We start from the raw sequence: 16,188 nt of genomic DNA on the forward strand, positions 1-16,188 counted from the left end.
TGATATTGTATTGAGAGATAGCCTATTACAAACTTAAAATAAAAGTTAAACTATGGAAGTCTTCATGGAAGATGTCAAAATAGATCCATGAGAGTTTAGAAAAAAAAGTGAGAAGCTCTTTCTGAAGGAATCAAGGGCTCTTCATGAAGAAAGCAGATCTGTGTTTATTTAAATATGAAGAAATTCCTCCAGGTGAACACAAGAAGGGCATTAGAGCTGCTGACTTACATGAATAGAGATATAATGGCAGCTGCATGCAGACTAGTGAGCTATTTACATCGTATGGAAAGTATGTGAAGGGGAGTGGTGAGGATTCAGGTTGAAGAAGGTTTGGAGACTTGTAGAGAGTGTACTTAGTGTGGGTTGTACTGAAGCTGTTCTGAGAGAGAACCCTGAGATGGTCTTCCACTTAATACTCCTACAACCTGGCACAAATTACTTCCTAAGTCTTATTCTTCTCATGAAATGGATAAGAAGGAGACCTATGCAGTAATGTGGCTCATTCAATGGCAAAGGTCCTAGATGCTCAAAACAGGTCATTATCTACAATGTCTCTGGCCATAGCATGGAGAATGAAGTGGAGATAAGATGTTGCTAAAGGCAGATTAGAAGGTACTGTGATTATTTTGGACCTGTCTGTGTTAACAGTAAGAATAAGAAGTGTGAGAGAGTTATGAGAAATTGGAAGGATACAAAGAACCAGGCATACTTTCTTGACACTATAAACATTTCTAAGAGCAAAAAGGAAGCATCACAAGATATGAAAAGTTCAAAAAAATCTAAAAACATTAAAACAACCTTGTTTTCATTCCTGAACACAATCTATTGTTTCATATCATTACTCTATCAAGCATTTTCACTCTTAGAGCTGCCTTAGGGAGAACTGATTTTGTTGACCAATGAAAGTGATTAAACATTTTGCAACATGTAATGATGTGATCACATCTTCCTTGGAGAACATAAACACCATGACCTGTGGAGGGCAGATAGGAGCAGAGTCAGGCAGCTGTGGGTAGAGAGCTTAAAGTAGTACCATGTAATTTGGTAAACACACCTGAGGTTTAGGTGAGAGCCATGATGAGAGAAATGGAGAGTAGTTTTAGACACCATCCAAAGGGAGAATTTTTGGAATTTGGTGATTGAGTGAACATGTGATATAAATATGGAAGATAAAGAGGTGATTCCACTGGTATCCTGGGCACCATTTGCATTGGCTCCCAAGAGCAGATATTGCACATCTGTCCCCAATTTCCTGTTCAGTGACATCAAATATTTACTTAACCACGGCATGAAGAATTCCAACATGGAAATGATGAACATTGCAAATTAGGGCCTTTTTAATGAAAACTGTTGTTACACATGTACTCCCTCTCCATTGAATTCTTAGTTTTCAAGTGGAAACTAGCTAGGGAGACGGTGGATACATGAATTGAGAAAGGTTTAGTTGAGAGAAGAAAAATTCGAATTGAAAAGGCAAATGAGATAAAAGAAGTGTAACTTTCTAGTGGAAAAGGGGGCAATAGATATGTTTGCCTGAGTGAATCTTGGATTGATTTTTCCAGAAGCAAGCACTGTGCTTGATATGTGGTTTTATATTCCTCTAATATTGGCTGAATGAATAACTTGTTGCTCTTTAGTAAGGAAATCTAGCAAGAGATTAGAAATGTGAAATTTGCATTTAAAACTATGTATACAACTGGACATACACACAGAGAATATAGCATCACCTATATGGGATTATAGTGGAAGTAGTAGCATAAAAGGATTTCATTAAGAGAATTTGTGCAGGTATAAGTAGAAAAAGGCGGAATTTTAAGCAATTATGACCAAAAGCTTTTGAGATAAAATGGCATTGTTCAAAATTCTAGTGGGGGAGGGAGTGGGAGCTGGGGTGAAATGCTATAAATCAGACAGGTTGAAATTTAAGAATCTCCTAGAGAATTTGATGAGTGGGGTGCAGTTGTCATTCAGATGGGTGGATCAGAATCCACATTTAAAGTTTCTTGAAGTGTAGTCATCATAACAAGAAATCACTTTGAGGCTTTATTAATGCAGACTATGAGAGTCTGCTCAGAAATCCTGATGCGGTAGTGTATTGGGTTTATGCAGGAAGTCTGCAGCCTGTCGCTTCAGAAACATTGTGGAGGGGATTGAGACATACTTGGGAATAGGATATGGTACTAGAAGATTAGAAACCTAGGGTTCTCTTTTTTTTTCATTTTGGCAGAAACTAGAGAAGATAAAAGCATTGGAATTTTTACTTGAAGTGGGTTTGTGAAGTATATTTTCAGGTGAGGAGTGAACTGAATATGTTGATTAAAGGAGTGTGTAAATCAGAGAACAGAGAAAAGAGGAAAAAATAAGTTGGTGTGGGCCTTGGAGGAGGGAGAAATGGGTGCTTATTTTTAGAGACGACCAGGGAGATAAATGGATTTAACATTTAAAGTAAGTTAAAAAATATATATATAGACACACACACACACACACATACATATATACATATAGAAGTATGTATATATGTATATGTACACAAATATATATGCATACAAATATATATTGTATACATATATTTCTTAAAAGAAACACTTAAATATCGAGCATACTCTACCATATTCAGTTGATAAAAGTAACAAATATCATTTAATGTTCATCTTAATATCATCTTAATATCAAATAAAATCTATCTAAAATAAAAATGATTTCCTTTTAAAACTTAAACTGACTAGTTTTCCACTATGGTTAAAAATTCCATTCATACTCAAAAACTTTTTAACCCTTTCTTTTTTCTTCCAAATAAACACAGCTAAGAGCAAAGTTCTACTCTTTTCCTAAAATGGTTGTATAATTAGGAAATCACTGTCTAATTAGACTGATACCATCCCGGAGCTTTCAAACAGACATTTTGTGCAGTGAATTGGTTAGAAAGGTGTTGGAAAGTCTGGAGGAGCAAATGGTGGAAGGAGTTTCACTCAGAGATTAGGAAGTTACTGCCATCTGTGGATGGAGGGCACCAACCTGCCCTGGGCACTGAGCCAATGGCACGGCCGCTGAAGCTCTTTCGTGGCACCGCCCTTGCTGCCCCTGCTCCGACTGTGGCTGATGTCGGCACCTGCATTCCCAGCTGCGGCACCTGCCCGTGCTGGAAGCATAATCATGTCGCCCTTCCTCCTACTGCCCATTTATTACAAGCATCTCTACCAGCCAAGTCCAGCTAACTCCCATTTTGTAAAGGAGCTTTGGAAATATAGTTTGCAAGCTTCTCACTCCTGTGATACTGAGAAGAACACAAAAAAGGTGAGAATGGGACTCAATACTCTGACAGAAAATGGCCGGCATACTCACCTATACCTTCCCAAAAGAGAAAAAAGAGGGTATTCAAAAATATATAAGGATGGGACATCTGGGGAGATTCAGTCAGTTAAGTGGCTGCCTTCAGCTCAGGTCTTGATCCCAGAGTTCTGGGATCGAGTCCCTCATCTCCTGGCTCAGCAGGGACCCTTCTTCTCCCTTTTTATCTCTCCTCTGCTCCTCCTCCTGCTTGTTGTCTCTCTCTCTTTCAAATAAATAAATAAAATCTTTAAAAGAAGAAATATATATATAAACATGGATATTTTGAATAATATGAGAAATGTTAGGAAAATACAGTGTTAGACTATGCATGTTAGCTGAGTTGTGAGACTCAGATGTCTCTTTCTGTCTTCGTTCATTATGTTTTTATTAGTGGCCTTATCTAAAACTTTTCCTATGACTTTGTAAACACACACACATGCAAACACCCACACCCACACACACACACACATACACAAACATACATATCTATACATGTATGTATGCAAGTAAGTAGCTTATTTATACAACAGCCATGTCATAGATTTGACAACTTACTGAGTTGTTCAGGAACTATTTATGAAAAGTTTGCTATGTGCATTTTACTAGGTCAGATGGAGAGTAAAAGAGATAATGTCAGCCAACATTTATTGAGAACTGATTTTGTGACTGAAATTTTTCTAAGCATCTAATATGTGGTATCTCATGACGTCTTATACCTACAGTATGAGTTAGGTACTCTTACCCATGCCCCAAATTATGACAAAGTAACAAAAAATCAACAAAAAAGGAAGCACAGAGGGGCACCTGGGTGGCTTAGTGGGTTGGGGCCTCTGCCCTCAGCTCTGGTCGTGATCTCAGGGTCCTGGGATCAAGTCCTGCGTCAGGCTCTCTGCTCAGCGGGGAGTCTGCTCCCCCTGCCCAGTCTCTGGCTGCCTCTCTGCCTACTCGTCATCTCTGTCTGTCAAATAAATAGATAAATACAATCTTAAAAAAAAAAAGAGGAAGCACAGAGAATTTATACAACTTGTACAACATCATATTTCATAGACGGTATGGTAGTCAGAGCAATAAAAATTTTATTATAAGAGCAATTAATTATGTAGCAAAACATTTAAATATAAATTAAAAGCTTCAATGTACCATAAGAATCAAACAGAATAAATTGAGAAAGTACTTATGTAGACATAACATTTTTCCATGTCAGTATGAATTCCAATTGTGTAGTCACTATTCAAATATATTTTATGAAAATTTTTTATTAAAATCACCTAAAAAGTGTGTGTGTGTATAAAATATAAATAATTTTTCAAGACCACTTTTCTGAAGTGTGTACTTTGGAAGTTATTGGAAATTTGTAATATATTTTTAGGACAGTGACATCATATTAATTCCAAGACCATTATGGAATTTCTAAATTTAGAAAAAGAAACATTTTTATATACATTAGGGTAAGTTGAAGTCTTGACATCATTTCTATTCTAGCAAGAAAAGCTAAAGAAGATTCTGAAATGGTATGTACATATGCCATGTGATATGTGTGTGCATAATATATATTATTATATATTAAATATTATATTATTATATATTGCACACACATATTTGTGTGTGTGTGTCATAGAGATCAGCCAAAGAAAAGTACATGACCCCCTTTTCCTTTCTGAGATCATACTATTTCCCATACGAGTCTCCATGATGACCTTTAAATGCTAACTAGGCTCCTGATCACTGTCTTAGCTGTTGTTTGATTTAATTTTTTTCTGAAACTTTGTACAAATGTTAGGTCAGGATGTCTCAGACAAATTACATAATGTTCACTAGGAATATTTAAAATTAAATGACAATGTTTAGATAATCAGACCCATTCAACCACTGGAGTGTATTTTTTTCCAATATAAAATTGTGACCATCTACACGACTTATACAGCAATTCATGGAGGCGAATTTCAGGGGCCCTTTCTTTCTTGTGATGTGAAGGAAAAAACAGAAGCAACTATCTAAATATATTAGCCCTGTGGTATCAAAGAGTTTGTGGTTAAGAATTATAATGGATAGGGGACACCTGGGTGGCTCAGTGGGTTAAAGCCTTTGCCTTCGGGCTAAGGTCAGGATTCCAGGGTCCTGGGATCGAGCCCCACATCAGGCTCTCTGCTCTGCAGGGAGCCTGCTTCCTCCTCTTTCTCTCTGCCTGCCTCTCTGCCTACTTGTTATCTCTGTCTGTCAAATAAATAAATAAAATCTTAAAAAAAAAGAATTATGATGGATAGTAGAGCGTAGAGAAACTGTGAAAGAAAAATTAAAGTGGAGGAAAGAATGGTTATTCGAGAGATCATATGGGAATGATAGGAGATGTGTGCAGGTGGGTGTGGGGTTGCATATGTGCAATAAAACACTCCAGGGTATACAAATGTACAAAGATTCAAAACAAGGAGTAGGCTTGAAAAAGAGAGAAGAGAAAGTACATTTCCTTTGAAATTTCAGGAAAAAATAACTGATGTTTTGTTTTGTTTTTCTATTATCTTAGACCTTGAGTTACATCTAATGTATAATACCTAAGAATGAATCATTAACTTCAGGTTTCTAACCTTCATAGAAAAAAATCTGTTCCTTTTAAGGATAGTAAGATGTGGTCTGAAGAATTTTTGACCTAAGGGCCAAGGAGAATCAGTATTAATATCTGTAGTATTTTATATATTTCTCTGGGGAAGCTTCACATCTGTTTTTCTATTTTATCCCCACAATAACTTTGTAAAGTGGGAAAGACAAATATTACACTCCTCATTTTATAGATGGGAATCTGGGGTCCGTTAAGGTCAAGTAGCCTGGCTAAAGCTGAACAAGCAGGATCAGAACCCAGAGCTCCCCCGACGCCTTATCCGAAAGTATTTCTAGAACCCTGATGCCTCCCCTGGAGGCCTTTTGAAAGCAGCTCGGAGACAGAAGTGTAAGTCAACTTTTCTCCCTTTGAACAAATTCTTTTCATTTGCTTTATTTTCCTGAATTAGGAATGTTAAGAGGGCTAACACCTTAGTGTATGTACGGTAGATTTTTCCTATTAGGTAACAGTGTCCTTTGCTTCACCCACCACACAGCTGGGCTAAGTAATTCTAAAGGAATGTTGTCATGCCAAAGACTCAAGAAAAAGTAGGTTGAGTAAAAATCAATTTATTAAAACAACTCCAGGTTTTTTCATTGGTTATACTTTTAAGAGCCCCTTGGTTAAACATTAAGGTGTTCTTACCACAGAAATAAATAATAATTTTATGTGTTTGGATATATAGCAAGAAAGTAAAAACGATTACACTTTCTGAAAATGTGACTGTTTACAAAGCCCTAGAATGTGTACTTTAAAAGAGCTTAGAAACCAAACTCATAAAAACACAAACAACAGGGCTTTGAAACATGGCATTACACTGTAGAGTTATTTTGACAATTGAATAGTAGTGCCATATTTTTTTCTCTTCATGATTCACTTAGTTGATTTGTTTGGTAAGTTCTATCAGACAGCTCTCAAAGATGGATTTGTTCCAGGTGTTCATTAAAAAAAAAAGATATCCATCAAGCCGAGATTAAGGTCTAGTTTTGTTTTCCTGTGGCCTAGAACTTGGCTGGGTTTGCGCCACGTGAGATGAAACTCATGTGATTTTCTTCCCTCTGCAATCTAATGTGTCAGTGTACAGAGGATTCATAGTGGTCCTAAGAGCCCAGTGGTCTGTTACACCCTTTAAACAGAATCTACTTGAAATGATGACAATGGGGTGTATGTTTCACTAAGGGCAGGTACACACTGATAGTTGAGTTAGAGTACTAGATTTTCTTAGATGTTACAGTGAATTCACAATGCTGAGTGAACTGACACCTAGAAAAGGAGAGAATGGCATCGCTGCTCTAATAAAAGCAGGGGAGAATGAGATGGGTCCCTTTTATTATCCAAGGATAGACACTAATGAGTAAATCACTAAACATATAATGGGACTCTTGGGCCAAGTCCTGTACTAGACAATACTCTAAGGTTTGGTATTTGGAGAGCTGGGTCAGAGAAGAGACTGATCCACTCACTGGCAGAACAGAATGGAGGTAAAATAAGGAGTCAAGGGTATGGGAAAGGTGGTGTGTGTGTGTGTGTGTGTGTGTGTGTGTGTGTGTGTATGCACGTGCGCACGTGCATGCTTTGTTTTTCATGACAAATATATATTTTTTGCACGTTGGGTCAAAGAAGGAGATAATGAGTTGAACTATAATTTGGCCTTCTGTGGTTTAAATGAGTAATTGCTAAATGGTGAATTTGGGAGTTCCATATTACAAAGGAGGTGTGGCAGCACAACAGCTGTCCCTTGGGAGTGGAAAACACTGGTGGAAACCGTATAACCTGCCTAATAGATGCAAAAAACATTTCTACTCAAAAAGTGCTAGGAAAATAATTGTCAGCTGTTCTACTCAGAGGCCATAACTGGAGCTGAATCCCTAAGAAATCTCTGTGTTTGTCTGATAGAGAATTTTGGCTAAGAATTTTCAAATTGCCTGGTTCCTCTGGGAATTCTAGCTTTGAGTGACATACTTGAGATATCGGTATCTGTACTTTAAGATAGTTTGAAATATCAGTAACATACCTCCTTGGTGGAATAAGGTCAGTTTCTCCACCGAAGGTTCATCTTAATTTTTCCGGTATTTACTTCTACTTTTAAAAGGATCTTAATATTACATGTGAATCAGGGATTTTATACTGTTCTGAGTAACAGCACTTCAGTTGAATTATTGCATGGAGATGAGAGAAATGATGACAGTTATATTGGTATAGCACATCTTTCATGCCACTTTCTCTTCTAGATATTTTAACTATAATAATTCAGAGTTCCTCACGATGACTGCATTTTACAGAGGAAACTGAGATAGAGCATTTGGGGACATCGTTCAAGTTCTGACAATTAGTAAATTGCAGAACTGGTGTTTTCCTCCCTGGCAGTCTGATTTCAGAGTCTATGCTCTCACCCCCAAAAAGCTCCAAAGGAAGTGGGGGAAGCAGTCCCATTGCGCTCTGTGAAGTCTTACTACCTCTCTGGCTTAGTAATTCCACATTCTCATACACTCTGTCTTTTCAGAGTATATGAGAGAGCTTTCTCTACCAAATCTGCCCTTTTGTCTACTTAAATTCCTTAACACTCTCTCATAGGAAGATCTCCATTTCTCAGGTTTTCATTCTTCAGAAGTATAAAGCAAGAGAAAATCCCCATTCCCTCAGTAGAGTGGAACCCAGATGCAGGAAGGAAAAGGATTCTGACTGAATTAATTCATCCTGAATGAGAAAGGTTATTGGCAATCTTATATTTGCATTTTCAAAAGGAGCAAGAATTAGGAAATTAATCTTTAATCGGTGAAATTTCAGGCACTCTATACAAAGTTTAAAATGTATAGGTAAAGAAATGCCTGGGTGGCTCAGTCAGTTGAGCATCCAACTCTTGATTTTTGGCTCAGGTCATGATCTCAGAGTTGGGAGATCAAGCCCAGAGTTGGGACCTACATTGAGTGCAGAGCCAATTTAAGATTATCTCTCTCCAGCCCTATACCCCTCCCCACAACTGCCTGGGTGCACACTTTCTCTCTAAAAACAAAACAAAATACACATATGGGTATATTGGATTAAATTAAATTTACCATTAGGGTAAAGATGCTTGAATATCAGCATTCTCTTAGTTCAAACTGACAATGTAGATCCAGGAGGATCTTCTTCTTAACCCATAAAACCAAGCACAGCAAACACATCCATCTAATGGTAAGACTAGTGTTTAAAAACCAGTCCAGACAGAGTCAGGAGCCTATGGTGCTATCTCCATAGCCCTCAGGGTGCGTTTTTGTTGTACAGACAACAAAACATTGACATTTTGTTGTACAGACCTGCTTCAATGGCCAAAGAAGAATGGAGTCTTATGTGCTTTGGAGTGCCTACCCCACTACCAGGAGGCCACCTGCAGAAATTGCTTTGTGAGTACTGTGCTGAGCCCTTGTTCTGATCAGAGATGCTTTCTCAAGAGACTGCTAGCAATGAAAATTGCTCTTTGCTCATTTGACTTGGTAGAAATGTTTCCAGTCATAGTTGGATAAACCTGTACTGGTAAGTATAAAGGATGTTTGTAAACTTGCTAAAAGCAAAAAATATTTTATAATGTCTGAAAAATTCCCATATTTTAACTTTGTCATATTTGGTCTTTTATTTTTTAATTTAGGTAGAGTTAACACACTGAACACACAATGTTATGTTAGTTTCGAGTGTAAAACATAGCAATTCAACATCTTGTGGGTTATGTTATGATCAACACAAGTGTAGCTACCATCTTTCACTAGGCAATGTTACTGCAAAGCCATTGACTATATGCTCTATGCTGAACAATATATTCCTGTGATTTATTCATTCTATAACTAGAAGCCTGTATCTCCCATTCCTGTTCACCCATTTGTCCATCCCTCAAACCCTCTCTTCTCCGGCAACCATCAGTTTGTTCTCCATGTATGCAGGTATGCTTCTGTTTTTTGTCTGTTTATTCACTTGTTTTGTTTTTAGATTCCACATACGAATGAAATCATATGAATTTGTCATTTTCTGTCCAACTTATCCTTTAGCATAATAGTCTCTAGGTCCATCCATATTGTCACAAATGGCACTTTCTCACTTTTTTATGACTGTGTACTATTCCATTCTATCTATCTATCTATCTATCTATCTATCTATCTAATTTTGATTAGACATTCATATATTGATGGGCACTTAGATTGCTTCCATATCTTGGCTATTGTGAATAAAGCAACAATAAACAGAGGGGTGCATATATCTTTTTGAATTAGGGCTTTCATTTTCTTTGGGCAAATACTCAGTAGGGAATTTTTGGGTCATGTAGTATTTCTATTTTTAATTTTTCAAGGAACTTTCAACTGTTTTCTATAATGACTACATCAACTTACATTCCTACCAACAGGGCACAAGGGTTCCTTTTTCTCCATGTTTTCAACAACATTTGTTATTTCTGGTCTTTTTATTTTAACCATTCTGAAAGGTATAAGGGGATATCTCATTGCTCTTTTGACCTGTATTGCCTTTTTATGTGTCTTTTTATGTGTCTGTTGGTTGTCAGTATGCCTTCTTTGGCAAAATGCTTATTCAGGTTCTCTGCTTATTATTTATTTATTTATTTATTTTTTTGAGAGAGATAAAGTGAGTGGGAAGAGGGACAGAGAGAATCTTAAGCAGAGTGCATGACCAGTGTGGGGCCTGACATGGGGCTCAATCTCACATCCCTGACATCATGACCTGAGTCAAAATCTAGAGTCTGACACTTAACCGACTGAGCCACCCAGGCACCCCTCTACCCATTTTTTAAAGAATTTTTGTTGTTGTTGTTGAGTTGTGTAAGTTCTTTATATATTTTGGATATTAAGCCCTCATTGAATATATAATATTTAGGTTGTCAAATACAAGTGACCATACATTTGTTTGAGTCCATGTGCATATGTGTATTGCGTACACAGAATGCATGTACATATAAAAAAAAAGTCTTTAGGGACTCCTGGGTGGCTCAGTTGGTTGAGCAGCTGCCTTCGGCTCAGGTCATGATCCCAGTGTCCTGGGATCGAGTCCCACATCGGGCTCCTTGCTCAGCAGGGAGCCTGCTTCTCCCTCTGCCTCTGCCTGCCATTCTATCTGCCTGTGCTTGCTCTCTCCCCCTCTCTCCCTCTGATAAATAAATAAAATCTTTTTTTTTTTTTTTTAAAGTCTTTAAACCGGCCATAAAACCGAGAGGTAAACACCTATGTATCTACCTGTTTAACACCCAGACTAGATGGTTTCATAGTGTGCACAATGACAATCCAGGTTCACAAAGAAAAAAGATGGTTTTGAAACTCTGTTGAATCACCAAAGAAAGCCCAAATTGTATTCCATAAGATTTAAATCATAATTAGGTTTTGAACAAGGGCACTCAGAGTTTTGAGTAGATTAAATTTTTATCTACTTACCACAGCCCCTGAAATTTCTGTTCCTGAATGATTCTTGATTCAAGCCTTTTGTTCTGGCCTTTTCCAAAGGTAGGTAGGCTGGAGCGGAGTATGGTGTGCATGGTCCCCTGAAGTCTGTTCTGGCCTCAGGAAGACCGTCCTCCTCTACCTTATGAAATGCATCTGACTTTGGCTGTAGGCCACGATAAGGAGCACATCAAATACCAGGAAAAACACGTAATCCTAGAATAAACTGATATCCACCCAGCTGAACTCATAAGAAAAATTCACAGGCACAGAGTCAAGTAAATAATCATAAGCGTTGTATTTTTTTAATACATATATTTGTTCTAGCCAGTCAGTCACTCCCTCTGTTCATCATGGTTTCTTTTAATGTCTGCTCGATGATTCCTCATGAAAAACCCTTCCAGCGCTGTTCAGCTATCATTATTATCCACTGAGATAGGTTCTGGGTTCACCTAGTTTGTTTTTGATTGTTTTTAAAATATACCATTTCAAACATGGAATTTCTTAAAGTTTATTCAAAGTGGAGGAAATATTCTCCTTAGAAGAAAGTAAGGAAAAACCTATGACTCTGGCTTTTTTTTTTTTTTTTTTCCCCTGCCCTCCTTTCTCTACCAAAAGGAGCATGTGGTAAAGTGCTTGTGCCACAAACACTGGCCTTTTCTTCTGGTGGAAAAAAGGCGCTGCTGTTTTACGGTGGCCTGGAGGCCCAAGAGAGCTTGCTGCCAGGGGCTCCTGCTCTAATGGCTTCACCAAGCACCAGTTGGGGAGCAGAGGGGCTGAGCCTGCTCCCCCTTTCTCTGCTCATAAGCCGGAGCTAAGGCTGTCTGCTCTCCAGAATCTTCCTCTCTCCTTCCTTTTCCTTTCTCTCTTTTCCTCTGTCCCTCCTCATGAGACACGCACCCAAAATGTACCAGAGGTTTCCCCTTATAAGTCGGAAAGGGCAGTTTTCTTGCATTTTTATTAGAGTTGACATGAATAAGATAAATGAAGAAACGAGTCGGGTTGGATTTAAACGCACTGATTTTTATGCCACGTATTTATCTGCGATTGCTGCTTTTTTATTGTCAACATTAGCCATAAGATTTAGCGAGAGACGTGTTTACGGCAGTGTGGAGCTCTGAAATCAGTCTTGGCTCCAAGACTTGAAGACCTTGTAAACTTTTCTGTGCCACTCTTGGTACTTCTGTAAATGCAGGGCTGAGATAAATATAAAAGATTATGTGGGAGAGTGCCCAGCTTACACTTCGCACTCAACACATCTTTATTTGGGTTATTATGAAAGTAATTGTAGAATATGCTCGATAGAAGTCAAATATCTCATGGTTCTTTGAAAATACTAGCTTAATACATAAAAAAAAAAAAATCCCATCTAAATTCACTTGATTTCTACCTTAAAATATTTAATGACATATTTGCCAATACTTGGAGAAGTAATTTCAAATCAGATTAAACTTAGAAGTAAACTTCCAAATGAATAATTCCCTGAAATTAAAAGGAAAAAAAGTGAGGCGCCTGGGTGGCTCGGTGGGTTAAAAGCCTCTGCCTTCGGCTCAGGTCATGATCCCAGGGTCCTGGGATGAGCCCCACATCAGCCTCTCTGCTCAGCAGGGAGCCTGCTTCCACCTCCGTCTGGTTCTCTGCCTGCTTGTGATCTCTGTTTGTCAAATAAAGAAATAAAATCTTTAAAAAAAAAAAAAAAAGTTAAAAAAAAAGGTGTGTTTGTTTTGTTTTGGGTTTGTTTGTTTTTCCCCTAACTCTAAGCAGTTTATATCGATAATTTTTCAATAGATTCTTGAATTTGGAATTTTTTTTTAAAGTCTCAGAATCTATGTTTCTTATTACCAGATCCTTGGTGTTCAAAATGTGATCCCTGAATCAACACTAATGATATCACCTGAGAGCTTGTTAGAAATGCGGTATCTTAAGCTCAAAGAAGCACCCAGGTATCAGAATCTGCATTTCAACAAGTTTCAATCACATGTGACTCATACACACGTAATTCAGCTACACACATAATTTTACATCTTTAGATGGATAGTCTGGTAGCATTGGTTGAACATACCAAGTGACAAGAAAATCACAGTGTGTTGACAACTTATACCATCAGTGGGTAATTTAATTATTGAAAATATTTTTGATGTTTGCAAAAAAAAATTACATCAAAAAGATAAAAATGTTGACTCTTCTGTAAGTTTTACTAATTTAGTTATGTTGCCTTCTTACTTCTGAGCAAAACAGTTACAGTCCCATTCCTAAAGGTGATAAAGCATTTTATTTACTTATTTATTTATTTAATAAAAGCATTTTAAAGGAAAAAATATATATTTTTTAATTTAAAAAAATTACACTTCCTATTAGTCCTTTTAGGTTTCCACTAGGGATTGGCAAGCTACTACCATGGGTTAAATCAGGCTAGCTGCCTGTTTTTGTAAATAAGGTTTTATAAGACATAGCTATCCCCATTTATTTCTACATGGTCTATGGCTGTGTTTCAACACAGAGAGTATGGCCCACAGTATCTAAAGTACTTTCTACCTGTCTCTTTATAGAAAAAAGGTTTCTGAACCCTGGTCTACGCTACACTAATTTACGCATGTGATCAATGTGCCTGGGACAAAATAAACGCATACACACACACACACACACACACACACACACAAACAAATGAATGCATATAAACTGGTGGGATAGGAGTAAGTCCACGGATGCCAATTTCTTGGTTGTGACATTGTTGGTTACCATTGTGTGAAACTGGGTGACAGGTGGAGACCTCTGCTAAGCGTCCCTCTTTTCTCCCACAACAAGGATTTACCAAGCTTTACGTGTGTGTGTTGGGCACTGTGCTAAAGGTTGGGTGGGGTTTAGAAATGGAGGGAGCCTGGGTGGCTCAGTGGGTTAAGCCGCTGCCTCCGGCTCAGGTCATGATCTCAGGGTCCTGGGATCGAGTCCCGCATCGGTCTCTCTGCTCAGCAGGGAGCCTGCTTCCTCCTCTCTCTCTCTCTCTGCCTGCCTCTCTGCCTACTTGTGATCTCTCTCTATCAAATAAAAAAAAAATCTTTAAGAAATGGAAAGAACGCCTGCCTTCAAGATCATCCTGAACATATTCTTCCTCGTATACAATTACTTATAAATATCATCTTACATATAATGCCTAATGTTCAAATGAGATTAATGGATATAGAAGAGCAGGACACTTATTAGTGGAGAATATAGTACAGAAACAAATAACTATTCTGATATGGATTTACTACTTCTCTTAGTGACACCTTTGGATGGATCATTTTGGAATTGTTAGCGTGTACCCAAATCTCTGATGAGCAGAAATTTCCAATTAATAAATGTGTGCACACATTTGTTCATGAAGCTTTTGTAATCCAGCTCTCTTTTGTCCTGTTTGCTGAATTAGCTATTTTTTTAAATGAAAAATAATTAAATAGAAACTGCAGAATCACACTGACCTACATTTGACATGAGGGTTGATTAACTATGCCTCCTGATATTTTGACTTTGGGAGAAAGTACTTACTTTCTAAGAACTCTTTTTCCTAATCTATAGAAAACGAATAAAGCTGATAACTGCCTTGCAGGATTTGGGGTAAGAACAACTGAGGTGGTGTCCATGTGCACAGCACTATTTACTGGCTGAGTTTGTGTTCTAAACATTCACTTGATGTGGTTATAAATGTTCAATAAAAAAAAAAAGCCCAAGGGTGGAACCTAGAAGCATATCAACTATTACTTTCTTTTAGACAATGACTTCTTTAAGTCATAGCCTTTTTTTTTTTTTTTGGATAGAATTGTGTGGGTTCACCTGGAGCTGTAAGAAATAAGAGAGATCTCTACTTATCACCCAGTTTCACACAATGGCAACCAAAACTAGTACAATGTCACAACCAGGAAATTGGCATCCATGGACTTATTCCTATCCCACCAGTTTTATATATATTTGTTATATTCATTTGTGTATGTGTGTGTGTTTATTTTGTCCCAGAGACGCTGATCCCATGCGTAGATGAGTGTGATTACCCTCCGTCAAGCAGGACATTTCTATTCTGTCCCATTTTTCTGTACTCACATCTACTTCCCCACCATTCTCACTTCTTTTAATTCTTGAAAAACACGAATCTATTTTTCATTTCTATAATTTTGTCATTTCAAAAATGTATCAATGAAATCAAATAACATGCAATGTTTTGAGGTGGTCTTTTTCTTTAGTCATTATGTATATCAACAGTTCACTCTTTTTATCATGGAGTGAGGCCAGTGTTCCTCTTATTTAGTAACCCCAAGTATTAGTGGCAGTCCCCTGGGTGATGCTCACGGAGGGCCTGGAGGCCAGCTCCATTATCCTCTCCTGGCCCCTGGGCACCAGTGCAGCATTCCTAGACACTGCAGGATAAAATCAACTGCTCCAGACTAAGTAAGGTATATTCTAGCTTGAAATTAAGAAATATAGTTGCTGTCATGTTCATGTTCTTTGTTTTATAAGTTTAGCAACTCTCTTAAAAGGGTGGAAAAGTCAGGACTTCTTCTTAGTCAATCTATCCTGGATTCTAGTGAGTGTCTCTTATTTCTTCCTGGGAAAAGAGGGCACAGGTGATCAGGAGAGGGCCCTGGAGTTACTTTGTGGGGCTCAGCAACTTCCTCAGCACGATGCTAATGGATTCTGACTCCAATGATAACACGTGGGGGTTTTTCCCCTGTATACCACTAAGCAATTCTCTCTCCAACACCAGCTCAGTGTCTCATGATTAAACTCAATTCTGACACTGTCTCCAGGGAGTCAGCATCAGATCCCACAGGTTTAGGGCTCTGGCCTACAACTCTGCACTCCAGTTCAGACGCCATTTTC

The 16,188-nt window shown here is 38.0% G+C and overlaps 1 protein-coding gene across 14 annotated transcripts in view; it reads right to left on the bottom strand.

The window, feature by feature from the left end:
• LOC309851556 (uncharacterized protein) overlaps positions 1 to 11,505 on the bottom strand; it is a 96,614-nt gene extending 85,109 nt beyond the window's left edge. For 8 of the 14 annotated variants that reach the window (XR_014304830.1, XR_014304832.1, XR_014304833.1 and 5 more), the window contains exon 1: positions 11,332 to 11,466. Coding sequence is in view for 2 of the 14 variants with exons in the window: in XM_082706980.1 (XP_082563106.1) it covers positions 11,332 to 11,432 (101 nt within the window). In the remaining 12 variants the exon portion in view is untranslated. Of the gene's footprint in view, positions 1 to 4,134; positions 4,289 to 11,331 lie in introns of all 14 variants that reach the window. The other 6 variants (XM_082706984.1, XM_082706982.1, XM_082706981.1 and 3 more) reach the window with 3 other exon arrangements.
• Positions 11,506 to 16,188: the final 4,683 nt, after the last annotated feature.

Source organism: Mustela nivalis (genome assembly GCF_964662115.1).
Source record: "Mustela nivalis genome assembly, chromosome: 1".
NCBI classification, from domain to species: Eukaryota; Metazoa; Chordata; class Mammalia; order Carnivora; family Mustelidae; genus Mustela; species Mustela nivalis.